Genomic DNA, 24,150 nt, shown 5'->3' with positions numbered 1-24,150 from the left:
ACATCTGTGGAATCGTCTTCCGTTTTCCAGCTGTCTATAATATGGTTGCCTTCAAGTCCAACGTAAACAAGTTTCTGATGAGCTGTTCCACTTAAGTTAACAAAGTTACCGAACTTCCATTACTATCGATTACTATATTGTCCTTTTGACTACTGTTCACTCTTTAACCCTTATCCTTGAGTGGCCTCTCGGTCTTGATAAGTGGTGTCGCTTATGTAAAAAAAAAAAAAAAAGTGCACTAGCCCAAATGTGACAACAATACTCCATACATGAGCGAATGGTAGCCTTGTAGAGGTACATGATACTTTCTAGCATAAGTAACTGTCTAGGCCACCTTCGTTACAGTGGCCCTGACCACGCTCTCAATGAATTTGTTCCAACTCATATTCCTGTGAAAGTTAAGCTGAAGAGTTTGAAAGAAGTACTTTCAGGTAATGTATCTTTAGCTATTGGTGGTTGAGAATGTTTCTTGTAATTATTGAAGGAAATGAGCTTAGTCTTGGCAGCATTAAACATTACCATCTATTTTTGTCCTCATTTCACTGCAGATTGGAGGTCTCCTCCAATGTTTCTGCCCTTTCCTTAGATATGTGTTTGTTTTCCCCCTCGTGCCTCTTATAGAGTGTGATGTTGTTAGCAAATATACCCATCTCAGAGACAATTTCATCAGGGGGTCATTTATGAATAATAAAGGTCCAAGAATAGACCCCTAAGGTACACCTGTATTTATATCATATTGTTTAGATGTACGACTACTGAGGATTTTTCTCTTATTTAAAAAGGATTTAATTATGTTAAGCATTCATCCAGTGATGCCGTATGATCTGATTGATAGGACTATCATGCCATACTCTGTCAAAAGCCTTAGATATATCTAAGGCTACTGCTCTACCTTCCCCTGCTTTGTCCAGTGTATGATATATACATTCAGAGATTACAGTTAAGATATCTGCTGTAAAACAGGCTTGCCTAAATCTATATTGATGGTCGGTCAGAAGTTTAGTAGCTGTAAGATGATGGACTAGAGCTTGGTTGATTATGGGCGAAAAATGGAGGCTAATGGGACGATAATTTAATGAGTCAGTTTTTTCACCAGCATTCTTATAAACTGGTACCACAGAAGCAGTTTTCCAGCAGTCAGGAAAGCAACATTCATTAAGGCATTTGTTGTAAAGTTTGGAGAGGACTGGTGGAACCTCAGCAGAGCATCTTTTTAATAATACAGCCAGGATGAGATCGGACCCACATACTTTGTGTCCAAAAGAGGGTATGCTTGTTGGTTTCCCTCAATAAAAGTTGCTAAGTTGAAGGTAGTTTTGTATATTGGGTTTTCAGGATTGCTTTGCAGTTTTGTTGCATATTGCAACGCTAGTTTTTCCCATCTTAAGTATAGGGATGGTTTGTGGGCTTCTACATGCAGGCATTCCACCGGTGAGGTTCGATAAGCTCCCAGGCCAAATTTCAAGTCTGGTTAGTAGGGGTTTTTTTGTACAATTTATAAGTGGAGCTGTATATGGTACAACCATAGTCCAGTTTGGATCTGATATGTGAGTGGTATATTTTGAGCATTGTAGCCTGATGTATGGTTCTACTTTAATATTAATATATCTAATTTTGATTGGTAGAGTGGGAGTATTGAAGGTTAATATGCATGTGTTTTTTTGTATGTTTCTTCTTATTCTAATTCTTTTGGTGTATATAACCTTTTGAGATTTTAAGTTTGTTTTTATTTCTTCTAAGTAGTAGTTGTTTAATTCTGGACATTTGATGACCCCCCTTGAGGTGTTGAAGGTTTTGTAAGGGTAAGTTTTGATGTTTATATCATGGAACTTTGTCCATGTTAAAACTTTTTCGGCATTATTTTTAGTAGATACTTGTACAAATAGGGTTCCATTTTTTTTTTATTTGCTTTGTGTTTAGGTTTTTGTTTATAATTTTTTAGATTAGGAAAGAAGACACGATTTTAAGATTATATACTTAGAAAGTTTGTATTTTCATCTTTATCACTTTCTGTGTTTGAATCTAGATGGGATCTTGTGATGTTTTTGGAAGCCATATGAAGTATTATTTTCTTTCATCATCCTTGTTTCCTACCCTCCTCGAAGCCTTATATTGGGAGATAGTGGGGGGAGGGCATACGCCAAAGCATCTCACGGATACAAGGATGATATACTCAGACAGTGAGTGTAGTTACTTGTAGCAATTTCTTTATTTCCTTGGCCCCAGCAAAGTATAATAAGGTTTCTTGTCAGTAGCATCTGGTTTCACTATCTGATTTGCCCCCGTTCTAGACCACTGCCATTGCTTTTGAATATCAGTATGTGTTTTTCTTTTCTTTTTTTTTTTAAATATGTGTTGGTGTGTGGTATATTTGCATTTCTCTTTTTGTAGGGGCTTGTCATGACTAGCCGATTGATTGGATTGGATCTCTCTGACTGTCCGTCTAGCCGAAGTAAGGACGAAAGTGGAATGTTACAAACTCACGGCCACTTGGATCTGGGTCGTGAGTTGCTCAACAACCAAGGTCCCATTCTAAAGCATTACACGTCACCACCTACGGCCAACAGGTGGCCCCATTGGAGGACTTTTATCTTCGGGGTGGGGGTGAGGGGAAACAGACAGTCAGTGTATTCTGGAGCCTCACTGACAGGGCCTATTAAATGTGTAAAGTTTTAATGCATCCAATCATTTTGTAGAAGGTTTTTATTCTTCGATTGCTAGTTTGTATTGTTTGGTTGGTTTATAGTGGATTTTATTGTTTTTGTTTACCATCATAAACAATTTTAAGAAAAAAAGGGGGAAAAAAAAAAAATTAGAATCATTAAATGAAACAAATTTATAATTTTAACTACTTTTACGTGATGGGTTCAATTCTTTTACTTAAAATATATAACCAGCTCTAACTTTCATTATGGATAAAATCTATAGCAAGTATGTATCAAACTTTTAAGAACTGTTTCAGTCGAAAAAAGAATTTCCTGACATTACAATTCTATCTGAAGATTTGAAATCAAAATGTTTTAAATGGATATTCAAAAGCTTTAGTGTCAAACAATATCCAGTTTATCTAAAACTTGCTTGGCTTTTGAAATAATTGACAAAATTTGCTGCAGAACATGGATAAATTTTGCAATGAGAGAGGGAAGAGGATTACAGTATTAATGTCTCGTACATTTTAAGTCAGGAAACCAGTCAGGAAATGGGGGAGATAGAAAGAGAAAGAGGGAATGGGAAGAATGGAAAGGGGGGGAAAGTGAGGAAAGTGGGGTTGTTTTTGTTTTTGCAAAAGATAATTAAGTTTTGCAAAAGCAAGTAGAAAACAAAAAGCATCAATGTTAGACCATGTTCTAGACCATTATTTTCAGACAGCCTGATCTGGTAGCACCAGTTTTGTGTATGTGAAAAGAAAACAAATCTTAATTTTGATGGAAAATAGTATGCAAGAGCAAAAGAGTGGGAGAGTGAAGATTAGAAAAAAAAAAAAAAAAAAAAAAGAGTTGATCAACTCTGATCCATAAATGTTGCAATAAGAAGCTTTAAAATTTGTCAAATATTTCATATATTAAGTGATAAATACTTAAACATTCTTTTTTGTTAAGAAACTACTTACATTTCTTTTTTTTCTGCACTGGTGGTTTTGTAGCTTGGCTGAGTAACAAATCAGAAAAAAATTCTCGACGTTCTTTTTCATTTGGATTGCTCATGTGCAACACTTCTGAAGCCAAGTCATCAAAAAGTTCACGCAACTATTTAAAAATAAAAAGATTCTAGCCAGTAAATTACACCAGCAATAAAACGTAAAAAATCTTGAAAAATTTGAACAAAATAATTAATCAAATTTTGAAAAAGACAAAAACTTACATCGTCTTCAAGAAAATCGTAAGGAATTTCACTTGTTGCAAGAATGAGAATTGGAGAAGAAGGTTCCAGATCATCGACCATTGTGAGGAAAGTTGCTTTCAAAGTTTCACCAGCAACACTCCATAGATGGTTAACATGAGGAAGATACAAGATACTTGGACGAGTTCGTTTTGCTTCTCGGAAAATCTGATAAAAAAATAAAATAAAATTTGAGAATTTAACAAACATTTATCTACTGCAATATAAAATTATCTACTGCAATATAAAATTATCTACTGCAATATAAAATTATCTACTGCAATATAAAATGTATACTTTTATCTCTGATGCCCTTTCAGTTGCAAGAGATTTCAATTTCAGATTTACAAATAAAGCAATAAAAAAAATTTAATCCTCATTTACTCACGGTAAATGAAAATTAATTTTGGATCACTTTCTTTTTACTACATCTATCATATAAAATGGAAAGTGTGTGTGTCTGCCAAAACTTTTGACACACATTGGACCCTGACAAAATTAGAAAAATCAATCTCTCAGATAAAAAATATCTAAAAATTGGCCAAAAAGATTAATTCTATGCTGGTCAACTGGGCTGTTTTTTGCAAGGAGGGGTCACTTTTTGCGTCAACATTGTTGCAAATCTAAACATACCTTTATTAAATGCCCGTGACGTCATAAGTCACTGTGACAGAGACAGCTAACGAGTTAATTTTTCACCTTTTCCTCTTTCACGTTATAGGTTCGAGCCTGCTTGCCTACTGCGGCTAATTAAAATAATGTTTTTTTTTTTTTGCTTACGCATGGGAACTTGCCATTTTGATTGAACCACTTTTTCTGGAGGTTGCTCAATGTCCTTATACCACCTCTCTCAACCCGGGCAACACCCAATAAGATTGAACATAAAATTATGTCATCAAATTCATTTAAAAATTGATAACATACATGTATTAGAGCTCCAGGTTTTTTTCCGATTAGGTGTGTGAAAGTTCAATAATAAATTTGATCAGATCTCAACCAAATCGACTTTTAACCAATGAAGTCTTTTACATTCACCTATTAGTGAAATTAAGCATTTAAGTTTACAATAAAATTTCATAATATTAAAAAGAAAAGAAAAACTAGTGTTTTGGGGTTTTTTTTTAATGTTACCTGAGCACAAGATTCTTCCGGTGTCTTTACACTGACTGCAAATAAAGATGGAAGATCCAATACATAAACTGGGAGTTGTTCTAGTTGTTGCATGATTGCAGGAGCAAGATGCACAGATTGTCCTTGGCCTATTCTACCAGCCAGTAGTAGGCGTGGACGGTATGTTGTAGGTTGCTGAGAGGCACAGCTGTAACAAAAATTACCATCATAAACAATTTTAAGAAAAAAAGGGGGGAAAAAAAAAAAAAAAATTAGAATCGTTAAATGAAACAAATTTATAATTTTAACTACTTTTACGTGATGGGTTCAATTCTTTTACTTAAAATATATAACCAGCTCTAACTTTCATTATGGATAAAATTTATAGCAAGTATGTATCAAACTTTTAAGAACTGTTTCAGTCGAAAAAAGAATTTCCTGACATTACAATTCTAAATTAACCAATAAAATCAAAATGTTTTAAATGGATATTCAAAAGCTTTAGTGTCAAACAATATCCAGTTTATCTAAAACTTGCTTGGCTTTTGAAATAATTGACAAAATTTGCTTTACAATAATTTCATTTTATTAACCTTCATTTAATGTTTAACATTAAATCATCCACAAGATTCCATAATTTATCTTTGTTTCTGTACGAGTCTTAAACGGAAATGTATCTAAAATTAAAAATAAACACTAAAAATTAAATATTGGATAATTTTTTTCTGCTTTTTTTTTGTTCAAAATCTTTAATTCATCTGATTACACTGACGACAGTTTTAAAATTATTAACACTCCAACATCTTTTTTAGAATCTATGTATGTCATCCATTCTTATGAAAATAACGTTTTAACTAAACATTTCTCGCTAAATTTGCAACATACAAGATAAATATAAATTTGCAACATACAAGATAAATATAATTTTGCAACATACAAGATGAATATAATTTTGCAACATACAAGATGAATATAATTTTGCAACATACAAGATAAATATAAATTTGCAACATACAAGATAAATATAATTTTGCAACATACAAGATAAATATAATTTTGCAACATACAAGATGAATATAATTTTGCAACATACAAGATAAATATAAATTTGCAACATACAAGATAAATATAAATTTGCAACATACAAGATAAATATAAATTTGCAACATACAAGATAAATATAATTTTGCAACATACAAGATGAATATAATTTTACAACATACAAGATAAATATAAATTTGCAACATACAAGATAAATATAAATTTGCAACATACAAGATAAATATAATTTTGCAACATACAAGATGAATATAATTTTGCAACATACAAGATAAATATAAATTTGCAACATACAAGATAAATATAAATTTGCAACATACAAGATGAATATAATTTTGCAACATACAAGATAAATATAATTTTGCAACATACAAGATGAATATAATTTTGCAACATACAAGATGAATATAATTTTGCAACATACAAGATGAATATAATTTTGCAACATACAAGATGAATATAATTTTGCAACATACAAGATAAATATAATTTTGCAACATACAAGATGAATATAAACTTGCAACTAAAAATATTGCCGTTTAATGGCATTATTTTCAATGACGAATCAACATTTTTCTAACCTTGTGAAATTAAAAAATTGTCCTGAATTCCCTTGGACAGAATTTTTTGGCTTCCTACCAACTTTGGCACTTGGCTCAAATATGTAGGGACCATCAATGTAATCATGGTTATCACCATCATCATCATCAATCAAGGTGTTCTCAAGATCAGGAGCATTTTTGTCTTTGTCACAAAGCTCTAATGAAAAAAGAAAAAAAGAAAAGTTTAAAATTTTGATGGAAAAAAAGAAACAAAAATACACACGAAAATTTGGTTTACATCATATTTGGTTTAACATCTGTTTTACATGCTCATATGCATGGAATATCTTTAAAAAAAGATTACCAAACTAACTTATCTCTACCCAGGTCTATTTTTATTACTTTCCTTCATTTTTTTCCATGACCTTCCTCTGTGAATTGAACTTAATTTAATAATTAAAAAATGCATTTACTTACCTTTTTTACTAGTGTGGATCAAAGCCAATTCCATGGGGAATATTACTTGGAGAACTGATATTGCCTTATTGAAGGTTTCAATTAAAAGAGGTTTCACCATATTGGAGATTGGGTGTCGAGGAGATGTATTAGAACGCTGGGCAGTAGGAACAATATTCTGCATGGCACAATGAAAATCAGCAGCTTTCATACGGATACTTGATACATCAAGTTGGAGCTTTTCAGATGAATTATAAATTTGTGGATAACGCCGACGCAGTGCCATAAGAGCCGCTTCTGTGCATAATGCTTTGATATCAGCACCACAATAACCTATCAAAAGGTTAGAAAATATATGATCAAGTTTGAGGGGAAAAAAAAAGGGTGAATACACAAAGTCAAAAAAAAATAAGCGTTATGCCTTGTTTTTCCAAAACAGTTTGGCATATTTATATATTGACATTAACGTATAAAAAAATTTATCCCTTTTTCTTCCTTAAATATAAATTTCAGCTTTGAACTTATCAAAATAACATGTTTGAATAAAAAACGTTAAGTCTTAAAGTATGATTTGTAATTATGACTATTAAATAACAATTTTCATGAAAGCCATATTCAAATATTTTAAAATTTACAAATTGAAAAAATAAAAATAGCTTTAAAAGAAATTGTCAAACTATATGTGAATAGTTACTTACCCACACATCTTTGAGCAACTTCTTCAACAAATGATTCTGATAATTTAGGATTCCAATCTTTAGTCATTATATTCAAAATTTGCATCCGTGCCTTATGAAAAAATACACATCAAAATTAACATAGAAATAAATAAAAAACAATTATAAGATCAAAAAATTATTCCAAATTTGGAATAGATATATAACTAGTAAATATATAGGTGTTAACAGGATTTCTTATTAATTTCAAAATGGACAAGACATTTGACAATAATTTTCCACAAACAAGACCTAGATTTAAAGACAAATTCTGACATTTCATATGAAGTGTACTTAACATATGCATGTATTTTTTATAGGATTTATATTACATAAGAAAAAGAGACATTAGTAACAAGTAGTGTTGGGATGATTCCTAATTTTTATACGATTCCGATTCCAGGAAAATATTGATTAACGATTCCGATACCAAGTACGATTCCGATTCCTAGGAAATTATTGTTTTGAAATATACCAGGTAGTTTTATACTTATGGTCGGTAGTTCCCAAATATGTTCCCTAACTTTGGAAGAGATATTTTATGTCTACACCGTCGTGTTTTGGTTTAAATAAAATTATTATATAGTAAACTAAACGGAAAAATTAGCAAAATTTATTTTAGAGAAAATTTATTTTACTTAATTGGAATACAGAAAAAAAACAAAGAAAATAGAATTTATCCTTCAGAGAAAAAACAAATAAAATAGAATTTATATAACAGAACAAAAACAAGAAAATTAGAGAATAAATTAACACGATTCATTATTTTGGTCCTCATAATTTACAGATTTAATGAATTAAATAAAAAAAATATAGCGGAAGAGAAAGAAAATATATAATAATTAAATATAAAAAAAGATAAATATTTAATTTAATAATTTATAAATGAACGTGCGTAATGAAAAAAACAATATACCACGTGACATGGCGCTGTAGATACAAAATAACCTTTCCAAAGTTAACGACCATATTTGAGAAATACCATTAATCGAAAGTTTTTGTGTTTTATACCAAAATGTAGGTATAGCGAAAAGTTACATGTAAAGGAATTTCAAAAACGATTTTTTGTTTGGCTATTGATAGTTGTATTTGTGACGGCAGTTCTTCAGACCTCCATAATTCACAAAGAGTAGTAAACACCTACTGTTTTTTCTTACTTTTTCATTACTTTTACACGTTGTTTCTAACTTGAAGAATAAGTTTAGCCAAACTAATTTTGAAATAGGGTATATCAAAGGAACACATATAAAAATAATACCACTATAAAAAACAAATGAAATACTAGATAAAATTGAGCAAAAATAGTTACCAAAATTACAGAAAAAGATAAAACAAAACAAAAAATGGTGAAGTTTGTTGAGTGAAATGAATTATTGAAAGAAAATTAATTGAACTAATAGCAATGTTAAATAAAAAAAATGTCACATTTCAATATTTTTTTTTAAATTTAATTCTCGGGGTTGTCAAAATTAAAAATTAAGTGACTTTTTTTAATTAGACTTATTTCGAAGCTTGTTACCTTGAAAAATACATTTTAAACCCTGTTTTTTTTTTTATAAATGAATTGAAAAAAAAAACGCAATTAAAAATATTTAATTGATAATTGAAACTTTAAAAATATTAAACATTGTAAAATTACTTATCTCACAAATTAACGTCCAATAAAGTAGATCCAGTCTTCATACAGGAATTCGGTTATAATAAATATATCTTTCCCAAACTTAAAAATTAAATCTTTTTTTTTTTTTTTTGGAGAGAGAGGGCTTTAAAATCGCCGGGCAATGCCGCTTAAAATTTTAAAGAAGTAAATTTTAGGAGTTTAGTGCCTTTCAAAGACTTATCATAATTTATTATCATCCTTTAATTTCCTTTTTTCCTCCCCCACACCTTTCCATGTGGTTCAGTAGTTAACCAGTGCTCCTATTACTGTCAGTCAGCTATCTTTACCTAAGTTTTAATTTCTAGTTAAAAGAATTTTTCATGAATAGAATCAGCATTTTTAAAAATTATTTTTTTAGTTGTATATATTGTATTTACTCTTTGAAGTTAAGGAAGGTTAAAAAAATTGGTGACTTAGGCAAAAAAAAAAAAAAAAAGACACTGCGATTTCGACCCTCACTAATAAAACTGCTCTGAGTGACTAGTTGGTAATTTTTTGTTCCTTTTCTTTTTTATTTTGCTTGCTTCATATTTTGGATGCTTCATAGTTAAATGTTTTAACATGTTGGTTGTGGTCATGTTAGATGGTTTTGTTCCTTGCGATATTTTAATTTGACAGACTTTGCAAATAGCTTTCAACTCATGATCTTCATCAACTTCAAAAAGTTTCCATACCAGACTTTTTTTAGACTTTGAGGCCATATTAGAAAATTCAGTTTATCTGTAAACAAATAATTTACTATTAAATTTTGTTTTAAAGCTAGTCACTTATTTGGATAATTAATTGAAAATAATCTGCTAAAAAAGACAAAAAGAAAAAAATATAAAGGGATGGAGCGGTAAATTGTACCAACCAGTAGTTAACAAAAAAAAAAAAAAAAAAAAAAAACTTATAGAATTTAATTTTTGAAACCAATGTATAAAAGTTTACATAATGAAATGCAAATATGCATTTCTTTTGAATTTTTTTTTTTTTGGTTGACTTTGTTCAATTCACACATGGTTGATGCGGTTCAATATTGCTAAACTATAAGTGTTAAGTAAAATTCTATTTATAAATACTTTTTAAAGTGAAATTATTTAATTAATCGTAAATATTATTTAGACATAAAAATTAATTGATTACAAAACCTTTTAAAAAATATATATTAATTTCTTTTTCGTTCGGCAAAAAACTGCGTTAAACACTTTTTTTTAAATTTTCAATTTAAAATTCTAGAAAAAAGATAATATTATTCTGCTTTTAATATAATCAAATTCAGGGTTTTATCTTTCTGGAGAAAAAAATTTAAAAAATGGATTTTATTTCAATGAAATTAAAAAAAAAAACAAAAACAACTTGACTGAATTGAATTAATTACCCTTAAATTAATGAAGGGGTTATTTAATAACTTTAGGTTTGGAAGAGATAGGTATGGGGTCGGTTTTTTTGAAACTGTCAAAATTTTGCGAAATAATATGTGATCAATTTCATTTTAGAGATATTTCTTTCAAAAGCCTTCTTTTAAAAAAAGAAAAAAAAGTATATTGTTCTATTAAACCTTTTACTGTTTAAATAATTTGAGTTTGCTCGTTTTAAGAAAATATAAGTTGAAAAAGCATTTTCATTCACTATTAGATTTGTCAGTAAAAAAAACAGTCACCAAAAAGATAAGTGTTTTTTTTTTTTATTTTTACTCGCAATGTAGAGCCCTGCATACTTCTTTTCAAGTTAACTCTTTTGTAGTTTTGATCACAATAGATCTGAATGAATGAACCTTGTAAGGGAGGGGGCACTAAGCATTGCCCCGTTAATAATGAATTTCTTTGGTTTCTTTTTATAACATGCTACATTTCTCTCTTGCAGTTAGAAATATTAGGAATTTTTTTTCTTTTTTTCAACATCAGACTAAAAGAATCATAATGAAGGAATCGGAAAATTAAGGTATTTTTTAACGATGTGATTCCGATTCCGATGCCTCCCAAAATACACGATTCTTACGATTAACGATTCCAATTAATCGTCCCACCACTAATAACAAGTGAAAAAAAAGTTGCCACTTTTACTATGAAAGTTTTGTTTTTTTGCATGTGTTTTAATAAAAAACAATTACTGTGTAAATTTTAACTGTACTTTTCAAATTTCATTTAAAATTGAAGTTATTTTATTCCTTTTAAAAATTTGAATTCTATTTCACAGCAATCTCCAATTTTGTTTTTTATTGAAAACTAGTTGACTTTGCCAGCATATTAGTAAAGTTTGCTGCTTGAAATATTGACTCGTTGATTTAACCTGGACATAACTAACATTGTAAACAAAAACATTGTAAACAGACAAATATACAGTCTCTCAAATTTACAATTTTATAACTTTTTCTATTATTTTTAAGGTGTTTATAAAGTTGCCTGCAGGTATGAAACACTTATTTTTAATTGTTTGTTTAATAAAATTTAGCAATACCTCAGATTAAGTCTATTTCACTAATTTGCTTTAATTTATTCCTAATCAATTTAACTTAATTCAGCAAACTCCTTATTGTGTTATATAAAGAATGAGTCCAATTGCCGTTAGAAATATATTTTTATGGATTTAAGTGAACACCTCAAATTCAAATTAACCTTAATTATAAATTGAAGGAAGCCAAACAAATCCACCAGATACTTTTGAAAAAGATGAGACTAATTCTGGCTGCACCAATAATTTCAAAGCAATTTGTAATCATCTAGAATTATTAAGATTATTTCTTTCGGAATCAATGACACAATGACAATAGTCAAAATGTAGCATCAGAACACTGTTCCTAGACAAAGTGTAGCATCAGAACACTGTTCCTAGACAAAGTGTAGCATCAGAACACTGTTCCTAGACAAAGTGTAGCATCAGAACACTGTTCCTAGACAAAATACCAACATTCATGTTGTTTACCAATAGTTACTGCTACTGCTAGGTCCACTGTCCCAAAATGGTGTTACATGTCACAGGCTATCTATGGACTGAATTTACAGAATATCCTTACAAAACAAATGACCTATGTACTGTTTTATATAAAACTAGCATGGGCGTCCGGCGTTGCCCGGGTGTTTGGATGTGTATGCTGAGCAAAAAAAAAAAAAAAGTGGAAGTAGGAAGGCAGGCTCGAACCCATACCGCAAAGGAGGAAAAGAACGGAGTAAAACCTAATGTTTATGCTGTTACGACCACCGCCAAACCGGAAGCGACATTTTTAAAAATTAAGGCTAGATAATATAAAGGAGATATAACTTTCAAAAATATTGGCGAAAAAAGTGACCCCCCCCCCCTGTAGAAAAGTGCCTAGTTGAAGGGGAAGATATTAATGTTTTTAGACAATTTTTCGATATTTGTCGTATGAAATATTGAACTTTAAAACGATACTGATCTTGAAAAAATCCGTCGCCTCTATTGAAAGTTTAAGGCAGACATGCAAACAGACATACATTTATATATTGGTAACGAAAAATTTTCGACCCAAACTGATAAAAAAGCTTGCCCTATCTCTGAATACACTTTATGTAAAATTTCAAATGTTTAGACCAGAAATTGTGTGAGTAATTTGGTATAGACCGCAGACGTCAATTTTTTTTTAAATTTGACCCCTATTATGACCCCTTAAAATTTATAGTTTCGGGCTCAAATTACTTTAAGTTAGATCCAGGTTCAAGGAACCTATATCTAAAATTTCAAGTGTCTAGACCCAAAATTGTCGGAGGAGTTTGGTAGAGTTCTTAAAAGTCAAATCGTTGAAATTTGACCCCTTAACAGCCAAATTTCTGGCTGATACCCGTCACATCGATTTTCCCAAATCTCAGTACCCGGTATTTCAAATTTCGAGTCTATAGACTAAAAATTGACAGAGTTATTGCATAGGGAAATGTACACAGACAGACAGACACAGACAGGTTCACTTTTATAGATATATAGATATGCTAATGAATTTGGAAATAAACAATTTTGTTCCTAAATGAGTATACAGTATTTCCAAATGTTTTATTTTATTTTTACTCATATCAATTGCCATTTTGTTAGTTGTTCCTATTTACAATGCCTCCCCACGGGGCAGAGTTAGACACCAGGGTCGTTTTTTAACGTGGAGAAAAGGAACAAAAATAAAAATTGTCTCAGTCGTGAAGGATTTCTCCTCCAGTGACAGAGAACAAGAAATTGAAATGCAGCATCTGAAGAACAGATACTACACTTTGATCTTGACCCGAAGGCCAAGGAGAAATTTTGTTAGTTGTTATTTATATTTTCAGTGGTTTTATTTGAAAGATTTCCATTTTATTTATTTTCCAAATACAACTTCTTGCTTTAAGTCTGGGTTGAAACATTTTTTCTTTCAAATTCTTTAGACATGCAAAAAAATAATTCTAAATCTATATATCTATAAAAGTGAAAATGTGTGTGTGTGTGTACATTTCCCTAACTCTCAATTTTCAGTCTAGAGACTCGAGATTTGACATAAGGAGTATTGAGATTTGAGAAAATCTTTATAATCGGTTTTCAGCCAGAAATTTGGCTATGAAGGGGTCAAAGTTTAACAATTTGACCTTTGAAAACTCTACCAAACTCCTCCGCCAATTTTGGGTCTAAACATTTGAAATTTTAAATGTAGGTCACTTGGACATGGATCAAACTTTTTAATTTGATTTGAGCCAAAAAATAAATGTTAAAGGGTCAAATTTGAGGTCAAAGTTTAAAAAAATTTGACCTCTGTGGTCTCTACCAAATTACTCAGCCAATTTCTGGTATCAACATTTGAAATTTTACATAAAGGTAGGGCAAGTTTTTTAGTTGGTTTGGATCGAAAATTTGAGCTGCCAGGGGGTAAAAGTTAAAAAATGTGACCTTTGCGATGTCTAGCAAACTACTCAGCTAATTTTGAGTCTGAACATTTGAAATTTATAGATAATGGGTATTCAGACATGTGGCAAACATTTTAATCAGTTTTGGGGCGAAAATTTGCCTGCCAAAAGGTCAAAGTTGAAAGAGTTGACCTTTGTAGATTCTACCAAATTCCTCCGTCAATTTTGGGTCTAAAGACTTGAAATTTTAGATATAGGTCACTTGGACATGAGTTAAACTTTGTATTTTCATTTGAGACCAAAATAATAAATGTTAAGGGGTCAAAGTTTAAAAAAATTGACCTCTGTGATCTTCTACAAAATTACTCACACAAATTTTGGTCTAAACATTTGAAATCTTACTAAAGGGTAATCACACAGGGCAAGTTATGAACAGTACATAGGGCCCGAGCAAAGTCAGGCTGAACTACTAGTATTTGCAAAAAAATTGGCCAATAGATTACCAAGACATAAAAAAATCTCATTATGAAAGCTGTGACTTACTTTACCAGTTGATTATTACAACAATCAGGTGGACAAGAAACAGACGACTGTATATTATTTCACTGCATAAGCAGTCACAAGATTAAAAATATATGTATACAGATATATAAAAATTAAGTAATAAGACAATGTGTGTTAAAATCTGGTTTGTTAAAACAATTGACCCCCCTTTTGTTTTTGTTTTTTTTACAAAAAAAAAAAAAAAAAAAAAGTCCAAATGTTTTTTTTTTTTACTTACATGAAATGATGGTAGAGGAAAATTAAATTCTCTGTCAAATCTCCCCGGTCGTCTCAGTGCTGGGTCAATTGCATCAATACGATTAGTTGCACCAATAACAACTATTTCATCACGACTATCTAATCCATCCATTAACGCAAGAAGAGTAGATACAATGGAACTGTGAATTTGGTCCTGACGACTTGAACGGACTGGAGCAAGGCCATCAATTTCATCAAAAAAGATGATAGATGGCCGGGTTTGGTAGGCCTAACAAAACATAAGATAAAACATGAATTTTCATATTGGTGAAAAAATTATAATAATACCAATAGAAATTAGTCATAGAAATGAATGTATGTGTTTAGAACACATGAATAACTGTATGTGTAGAAACAAATGAACGTGTGTGTGGAAACAAAATGTGAAGTCTTATCTACTAATGAGTTCCTACTTGCTAAAAGCCATTTAATTAAATGGAGATTATCAGTTGAATGCTGAAAAATATTATAGGACTGAAAATTATTAATAGAATGAATGATATTTGAGATGGTTTATGATAAATATTTGAAACCATTCATGTTGTAGTCTGCAGGGGAGCAATATCGTGGGAATATGTTCCACAAATGGGAAATTCTGGGAAAGAAATTCTGTTCACGGAAATTCCATTTCATGTTGAACACAGGTCAGATAGAAAGTTCTTTGTAGATGAAGTAGGAAGACGTTACGTCTGTCAATATTTTGCAAGAAGAAACTAAAAACTGAATATCAATCGAGAATTTCTATCAAAATTATGATAGAGTAGAAAAAGACTAGCAACGTCTTTTCAGTGTGAAAGAGTACCACACCTTCCATGTTGTGGCAGTAGTACTTCATCCTAAGATGTACCTGACATTAGTTACGATGATGACACCCACAAGCATAATAATAACTATGTTAGCAACAGCAAAAAAAATTTGTTTTAGCAACAAAAAAAAAAATAAAATCACTTAAGACTACAATTTGTGGCATTATTTCTATAGAAAAAATGTTCACATACATCTAATGTATATGAGTAATTTACACTTCTGAATATCCGTTTTTATAGAATATTTTTTAACAACTGGAATGCATTTTCAGATATTTCAACTGAAGAACATTATTTAAAAGCTCTGACACATTAATCAATACTAGCGAGACCTGTGGAAATTCCACAGCAGCATTTTTCCTATGCAAGATTTTGTTGCTAGGCATGCTGTGAGCGTTCTATTCAGCATGAATGAAGGCACAATCATATCCTAGTTTTTTTTATTAAAACTGTACTGCCCCCTTACTAAAATAATAACTTTGATATATTTCATGGGCTGATTATTTCATTACAAACACACTGGTCAATTAACTCACATTTTATCATTTTTCATAATTATTAAATATGTTACTTTGTTCGACAATGATTTTGCATAATTTCAACCCACATTACTGCCTCTACTAAAATATTAAATTTGATATATTGTATCGGCTGATTATTTTATAAAAAAAACACAACTATTAATTAACTCACATTTCATCATTTTTAATAATTCTTGGATATAGTACTAATTTTGACAATTTTTCACCATTTAAACTCCCCATATCGCACACCTTACTAAAATAATAACTGATATATTTTATAGGCTGATTATTTCATTACAAACACACCCATCAATCAACTCACATTTCATCATTTTTCGTAATTCTTGGATATGTTACTCATTTCGACAATATTTTTTTTATAATTAAACCAACGTTGTCGCCCAACCTTACTAAAATAATAACTTTGATACATTTTCTGGGATGATTATTTCATTACAAACACACTAATCAGTTAACCTCCATTTCATCATTTTTCATAATTCTTGAGTATGTTACTAATTTCGATAATCATTTTTCATAATTTATACCCACATTATCACACCCTCTTAATAAAATAATAGCTTTGAAATACTGTCTGGGCTTATTATTTTATTACAAACTCACTAATGCAGGAAATCACATTTAATCATTTTTCATAATTCTTGGATATGTTACTTATTTCGACAATCATTTTTCATAATTTTCGCTCACATTTTCGCCCTTCCAAACGTACTGCTAAAAATATACATGAAATAAAGTAATGTCTAAATAGTAAACTGTTTCAGCCATTTCCGGGACCGACTATTATATCCCAAACCCACTGCTAAAAATATACAGAAAATAATGTAATGTCTAAATAGTAAACTGTTTCAGCCATTTCAGGAACCGACTTTATATCCCCAACCCACTGTTAAAAATATACATGAAATAAAGTAATGTTTAAATCGTAAATGGTTGCAGCCATTTCCGGGAACAACTTTATATCCCACTGCTAAAAATGTACAACCCACTGCTAAAAATGTACATGAAATAATGTAATGTCTAAATAGTAAACTGTTTCAGACATTTCCGGGACTGACTTCATAACCACAAACCCACTGTTAAAAATATACTTGCAATAATGTAATGTCTAAATAGTAAACAATTTCAGACATTTCTGGAACTGACTTATAATCCCCACCCCACTGTTGAAAATGTACATGAAATAAAGTAATGTATAAATCGTAAACTGTTTCAGCCATTTCCGGGACCAACTTCTTATCTCCAATCCTACTGTTAAAAATATACATTAAATAAAGTAATGTCCAAAACGTAAATGGTTGCAGCCATTTCCGGAACCAACTTTATATCCCAAACGCACTGCTAAAAATATACATGAAAGAATGTAATGTCTAAATAGTAAACTGTTTCAGTCATTTTCGGGACCAACTTTATATCCCAAACCCACTGCTAAAAATATACATGAAATAATGTAATGTTTATATAGAAAACTGTTTCAGCCATTTTCGGGACCGACTTTATATCTCAAACCCACTGTTAAAAATATACATGAAATAAAGTAATGCTTAAATCGTAAATGGTTGCAGCCATTTCCGGGAACGACTTCTTATCTCCCATCCTACTGTTAAAAATATACATTAAATAAAGTAATGTCCACAACGTAAATGGTTGCAGCCATTTCCAGAACAGATTTCATATTTCCCATCCCAATGTTAAAAATATACATTAAATAAAGCAATGTGTAATGCGTAAACGGTTTTTCACACATTTTCGGGAGTGATTTAATATCCCCCACACCACTGTTAAAAATATACATGAAATAAAGTAAAAACGGTTTGAGTAATTTCCGGGACTGACTTCATATCCCGTAACCCACTGCTAAAATATACTTGAAATAAAGTAATCTGTTTCAGCAGCTTTTCGAAAGTAATACATAAAAACATTTACACAGTTAGGGATTAAGTAACCATTGCTTCAGCATGAATTTCTGAGTGTACTATCATTTTCAGCATTCCAATGACTTAAATCCCCCTTTTTTGGTCTTGGTTAATGGAGGAGAAATCCTTCATTACTGATACAATTCTTATTTTTGTTATTGACCAGGAACCCCTTTTGGGGAGCTGGTTTCCCCTTACATTTTTAACCAACCTCATGTCCAATTCCGACCTTGCGGGGAGGCAAGTAAACAAAAAAAATCAGAACGGACATTTTCCAGGGCATTTTATAATTAATAGAAGTAACACTTCCAGGGCATTTTTTAATTAAATCAGAAATAACTTTTTCCAGTTACTTTTTTAATATTAAAACTTTGTTACATTAAACATAGTACCTATTCACAATGCCTCCCCACGGGACAGATTTAGACACTAGGGTCGTTTTTTTAACATGGAGAAAAAATTGTCTTAGTCGTAAAGGATTTCTCCTCCACCGAGAGAGAAGAAATTGAAATGTAGCACCTGAAGAACAGATATTACACTTTGATCAAAGAAAGACAAATCATTTTTATTAGCTTTGCCTCAACAGCGGCACCAAATTTTTTTTTTTTATAAGGTGACAAGGTTTATTTGGAATATTCCACTTTCCTTTTTTAGGGATGCACAGCATGATAACAGACGGAGCGATAAGCGTAATAATATAATGATGCTTTGCTAATGCTGTAAAATATATAAATCATTACATTTTTGTCAATGTAGTGAGGATAAGTGGTCCATCTGGTGTTGTCTTCATTCTATCAAGTCAACATTTGCAGTTGTCATGTTTCTTTTGCATAATGAGCCCTGTCATTCTTAATTCATCCAAATGGTTGTAAGCACAAGATAAATATTTAATAGTCCAACTATTACAATAATTGCTGCAGAAGAATGGTCTCTTTTCCAAATGGCATCAAATCCAAGATAACACATTTTTATAGTTCAGATTTATTTATTTATTTATTTTTTTTTTTACAAAGGCATCACCACATTATCAAGGCCCAGAGGCCACTCAAAGATAAGGGTTAAAGAGTGCACAGTAGAAATTGGTCAATATAGTAATCATTAGTAATGAAAATTTGGTAAATTTAATAACTTATATGGAACGGCTCATCAAGAACTTATTTACTTTAGACTTGAACACATCCATATTGTAGTCAGCCGGAAAGCAGGAAAACGGAAGACAATTCCACAGGCGTGCAGTTCTAAGAAAGAAGCTTTGTTCATGGAATCTACGTTTAGGTTTAGGCACAGATAAAGTTATATTTCTTTTGCCAGAAACTGAGTACCATGTTTGTGAATTAATGAATTGCTAATTTTTCTCCAAACAAACTGGTTTGGGAGGGAGTAGGTACACAAACCTTCGGCACACACACACTATACTGTCGAATAAGAAGACCTAACCATCCTTTCTTCCACCATGACATATCCAAAAAGAGAATGTTGCTCTTCTTTATCATGTTATTTCCATTGAGATCATATCCTAAGCTACTTCAGCCACACATAAGTTTTTAAATGTATAAATCCCTGTTTTATACAGGAGTAATTTTAGTTCAAATTTATTGAATTAAAGCTTTTTTTTTTTTTTTAAATTTATACATATATATATATTTTTTTACAAACGAGTCACCACTTATCAAGGCCCGGAGGCCACTCGAGGATAAAGGTTAATGGGTATACATAAGTAACGGAAAATTTGTAAATTGGATTACTTAGGGGGATAGTTCAAGAACTTGTTTACGTTGGACTTGAAGACAAATTGTAGTCAGCTGGAAAGCAGGCAAACGGAAGAGTGTTCTATAGGCGTCCAGTTCTAAGAAAGAAGCTTTGTTCATGAAATCTACATTTAGGATTATGCACAGATAAAGAGTGTTGGAAATTATTGATAGTGGTTTTGGCTAGACAAGTGTTTTCGTAAAAGTTTGACGAGGGGGGACCATAGATTGAAGTTCAGACAAGCACGTGCCATGAAAATAACGATAAAGCAGACAGGTTCGCAACATTTTCTGTGGGAAAGAGGTTGCAGGGAAGAGAAAAGGACATCCCCCACTAAGCTATGAAGTCTATTTTGAACTCTGTCAAAGCAGGATAAGATGCTTCTAGCAGCTCCTGCCCAGATGTGTCAGCAGTACTCCATCATTAGCCGTCATGGCTTTTATATAGTTAGAGAATTGCATCAGGAGTGAGATAACTACTGGAGCGGTAGAAGGATCCTACCATTTTTCCAGCAGCCTTGGCAACGGATTTGATGTAAGCGTTCCATTTCAGATCAGGAGTAAAGTTCAAGTCCAGGAGCTTGTCAAAATATGCAGCCTCCCTAAGATGAGAGCCATTCATTTCAATTGATGCCGGATGAGAATCAGAGTGGTGATGATGTAAAGATAGGAGCTTAGTTTTAGATGCATTAAAAGTAACCAGCCACTGCTTTCTCCATTGTACAACGCGCTCCAGATCAGAGGAGAGAGAATCAGAGAGAAGCTGGTCATTTACAGTCTTTGATGTGCTGCCATAGATGGTAGTGTCATTAGCATAAATGTCAACGAATGATCTTAGGATGTTATTTGGAAGATCATTGATGTACATCAGGAAGAGAGTTGAACCCAAGGTGAGCCCCTGAGGGACTCCGGCATTAACACTGTGAGATTCTGATTTCTGCCCATCAGCCACTACTCTTATGAACCTATTAGGGAGAAATGGTTTGATAATTGAGAAAAAATTTCCAGCTATACCGTAGCTGGAGATCTTGTGAAGTAGGCCTTTATGCCATACCCTATCAAGGGTCTTTGATATGCTAAGAGCAATTGCCCTTGAAAGGAAGCCTCCGTTGAGAGATTTGCTATAGATGTAACCGTTACCACATCTGCTGTAGATCTAGCAGAACGGAAACTGTATTGCATGTCACTAAGATTATTTTTGCTGAGGTGGTTGACTTATAAATAAATTACTTATTTATCATTATACAAATGAGAATGTGAAATTTAACATCAAATTTTTTTTAACTCAAGATCTTAAAAACAAACCCTTTTAAATTTGGAATATAATTAACTATAACAAATAAAACATTTAAAAGTTACCTGGTCGAAAAGAAGTCGCAGCTGACGTTCAGATTCACCAACCCATTTACTGAGGCAATCTGCACCTTTCCGCATATAAAATGCTACCCTGCGATCATTAGTGCTACATTCATTGGCTAATGCTCTAGCAACCAGTGTTTTTCCTGTACCTATAGAATCGAATAGCATGATTAAATGTAATTCAAATTATATTAATAGAAATTAAGTGCAGAGTTCATATTTAGATGGGGTTTTGGGGGGGTTCTTTTTTCTCATAACTAATAAATTAAAATACAAAATGTTGCTTAATTTACCACAAAATAAGTTGAAATTTGTATCATTTTTAAAATACAAGTAATAGCATTTTAAATAATTTTCCATTTGTTGTAATCCAAAAAATTATGCAATCTACTGGAATATAATTTACTTTTTTAAAATTATGGATTTTAATTATGGAAAGTACAATTTAAAAAAGTTCAAATATCTATTTCATAAACTTAAAAAAAAAATGGAATTTTAAAGTGCACATTACATAGTATTGGGCTTTATATGTAAAAAAAAAAAAATATGAAACTTAATTATCATTGAAATCTTACTATTACATGAAAAAATAAATTAAATGTGATGTGTACAGAAATCTAATTACATTATTCAAAAATATTCTTAGAAAATATTCAGTGATATTTAGATTAGGCTGTAAGAAAAACATTCTAAATATTTTACAACTATTTCAGAAATGGTAAGATTAAAATTTAAATTTTTTTTTAAATGAAGCCACCAACCTGGTGCTCCATAGAACAAGACACCACGAGGTGGAGAAATCTTGAATCTTTCAAATACTTCAGGATAAAGGAGAGGAAAGATGATCATTTCTTTCAAGGCACTGATATGCTTCCCTAAGCCACCAATACTCTTAAAATTCACCTGAAATTTATGAAGATAGAAAGACAGCAAAGTTATAATAAGAGACTTGACAAAATTTTTATAACTCATTCTTTTGTTCATTTGTGCATAAAATAAAATTTTAAAGTGTTTAAACATTTTAAATTATTTAAAGAACTTAAGTGTTAAAATAGCTTAATTAAACTTAAGCATTGTATACTTATCAAAATATTGAACACATTTTATACCTTTTTCTTTAATAAATTTAAAACTCACTGATTTATCAACAGACATTGGATCAACATCTGCCAAGCTTGATCCAATTCTCATCCGGTCCCTGACAAGAGTATTTGCAATATCCTCATGACCAAAATTCATTGGTAAGCATCTGTAACAAGAACAATTTGAAAAACAGAAAACAAAAATTTATACAAAAATGTATTAATACAAATCATCCTATTAGTCTATATAAAGTATAATGTAGAAATCATTAGAGCCACTACAATTTAGAAGTTGAAATTTGATGTAAATAAATAGATTTTCGTTTGAACATTAAAACTAAAATCTTATGTATTTTAACAATATTGTGGAAATTAGAAAATGATATCAAATCACATCTCAATAGAAAAGTATTTTAAACATCTTTCATTCAAAATTGTTAATATTTAGTTCCTGAAAATATTTTGGAATATTATCATATGCTGTATGGAGATTATTGACATAATCGATACACTTGTAAAAGATACAATTCTAAATTAGGCTGTAGAAGCACATAGCAAAAGACCAATCCCCACACAAACTAACGCAACATTTGACAATTTTCAAACAAAGGTTTGAAAATTTCTCATGAAATACACCATTAATGCCTATAGAATAGCCAAATTTCAAGAAAAGGTATCAAATTCTTGCAAAATATTTATAAATATAACTTTATATACACATATTATATATATATAAAAATGCAAGTTTTAGTAGATACTATCGGGGGGTACCCGGCATTGTCCGGGTGTTTAGAGGTGTGTGTGTGCGTGTTGGGGCGAAGATCAAAACAAAAAAATAAGCAAAGTAATAACCCTGTTTAAAGAAAAAAAAAAAAAAAAAAATGTTAAAACTTTAAAAAAATTGTTGCCTGGGGGTTAAAAAAATAATTTTTGGTAAGTAGGTAGGATCGAACCTGAAGCCTTGAGGCGAAGTTGGAAAAAAAAGGGTGAAAAAAGAACAGCTTGGCCAGCAAGAAAAAGTAACTGAAACACGTTTGAATTTATTTAAGTAGAAACAGATGACCGGGTGTCTGGAGGTAAATCAAAACTGGGGGGGGGGGGGGGGGTAAATAATAAAATAAATGTTTTGGTAGGTAAGTATGAGAATCGAACCCGTACCCTTGAGTTGGAAATTAATGTGTGAAAAAAAAAAAAAAAAACCTGCTACGTTAACCATTGACCCACGGCGACAACAGACAATGTTAAGCAGGTTATTTAACTATAAAAAGAGGCGTGCAATAAAAGTTAACTCTGCTGCTTCCATTTGACCTAATTAAGAAGGTCAAATAAAAGTAGCAATACACATGAAAAAATTGAAATAGCTTGAAATATTTCAATATTGGTATGCATAGAAAGAGCTTGATGAGCTAAGAAAGAATCTTTTTAAATTTTTTAAATCTGATTAAAATTAAGGAAGTTATGGCTATTTTTGTGCCTCACACGTTTGGATATTTTTCCCTCTTTAAGACCATATGCGTTTCGTCACATTTTTTACACTACTTTTTCAGTAAAAATGTCATATCTTTGTTAAAACACAAGACTAAGAAATGAAATTTACCATATAAGTGTATTTTTGTACAAGTAATCAGAATATGCAACTGAAAATCTCCCAAAGTTTATGGTTTCCAAATGA

At 31.2% G+C, this 24,150-nt stretch overlaps 1 protein-coding gene across 1 annotated transcript in view; it reads right to left on the bottom strand.

Annotated features, from left to right (window-relative positions):
• LOC145288128 (uncharacterized) overlaps nucleotides 1–24,150 on the bottom strand; it is a 361,708-nt gene that overhangs the window by 223,390 nt on the left and 114,168 nt on the right. Inside the window, exons 9-18 of the mRNA XM_080136193.1 lie at nucleotides 22,534–22,645; nucleotides 22,158–22,299; nucleotides 21,397–21,545; nucleotides 15,003–15,251; nucleotides 7,745–7,835; nucleotides 7,068–7,379; nucleotides 6,630–6,807; nucleotides 5,011–5,197; nucleotides 3,862–4,047; nucleotides 3,611–3,746 (exon numbers count right to left, since the gene is read on the bottom strand). Of these exons, the coding sequence (XP_079992319.1) occupies nucleotides 3,611–3,746; nucleotides 3,862–4,047; nucleotides 5,011–5,197; nucleotides 6,630–6,807; nucleotides 7,068–7,379; nucleotides 7,745–7,835; nucleotides 15,003–15,251; nucleotides 21,397–21,545; nucleotides 22,158–22,299; nucleotides 22,534–22,645 (1,742 nt within the window). The remainder of the gene's footprint in view (nucleotides 1–3,610; nucleotides 3,747–3,861; nucleotides 4,048–5,010; nucleotides 5,198–6,629; nucleotides 6,808–7,067; nucleotides 7,380–7,744; nucleotides 7,836–15,002; nucleotides 15,252–21,396; nucleotides 21,546–22,157; nucleotides 22,300–22,533; nucleotides 22,646–24,150) is intronic.

The sequence above is a fragment of the Euprymna scolopes genome, chromosome 11, assembly GCF_053919585.1.
Source record: "Euprymna scolopes isolate OS-2025 chromosome 11, ASM5391958v1, whole genome shotgun sequence".
Classification (NCBI taxonomy): domain Eukaryota; kingdom Metazoa; phylum Mollusca; class Cephalopoda; order Sepiida; family Sepiolidae; genus Euprymna; species Euprymna scolopes.
Note: the sequence above shows the minus strand (reverse complement) of the source record. Positions and strands in the feature narration are given on the sequence as shown.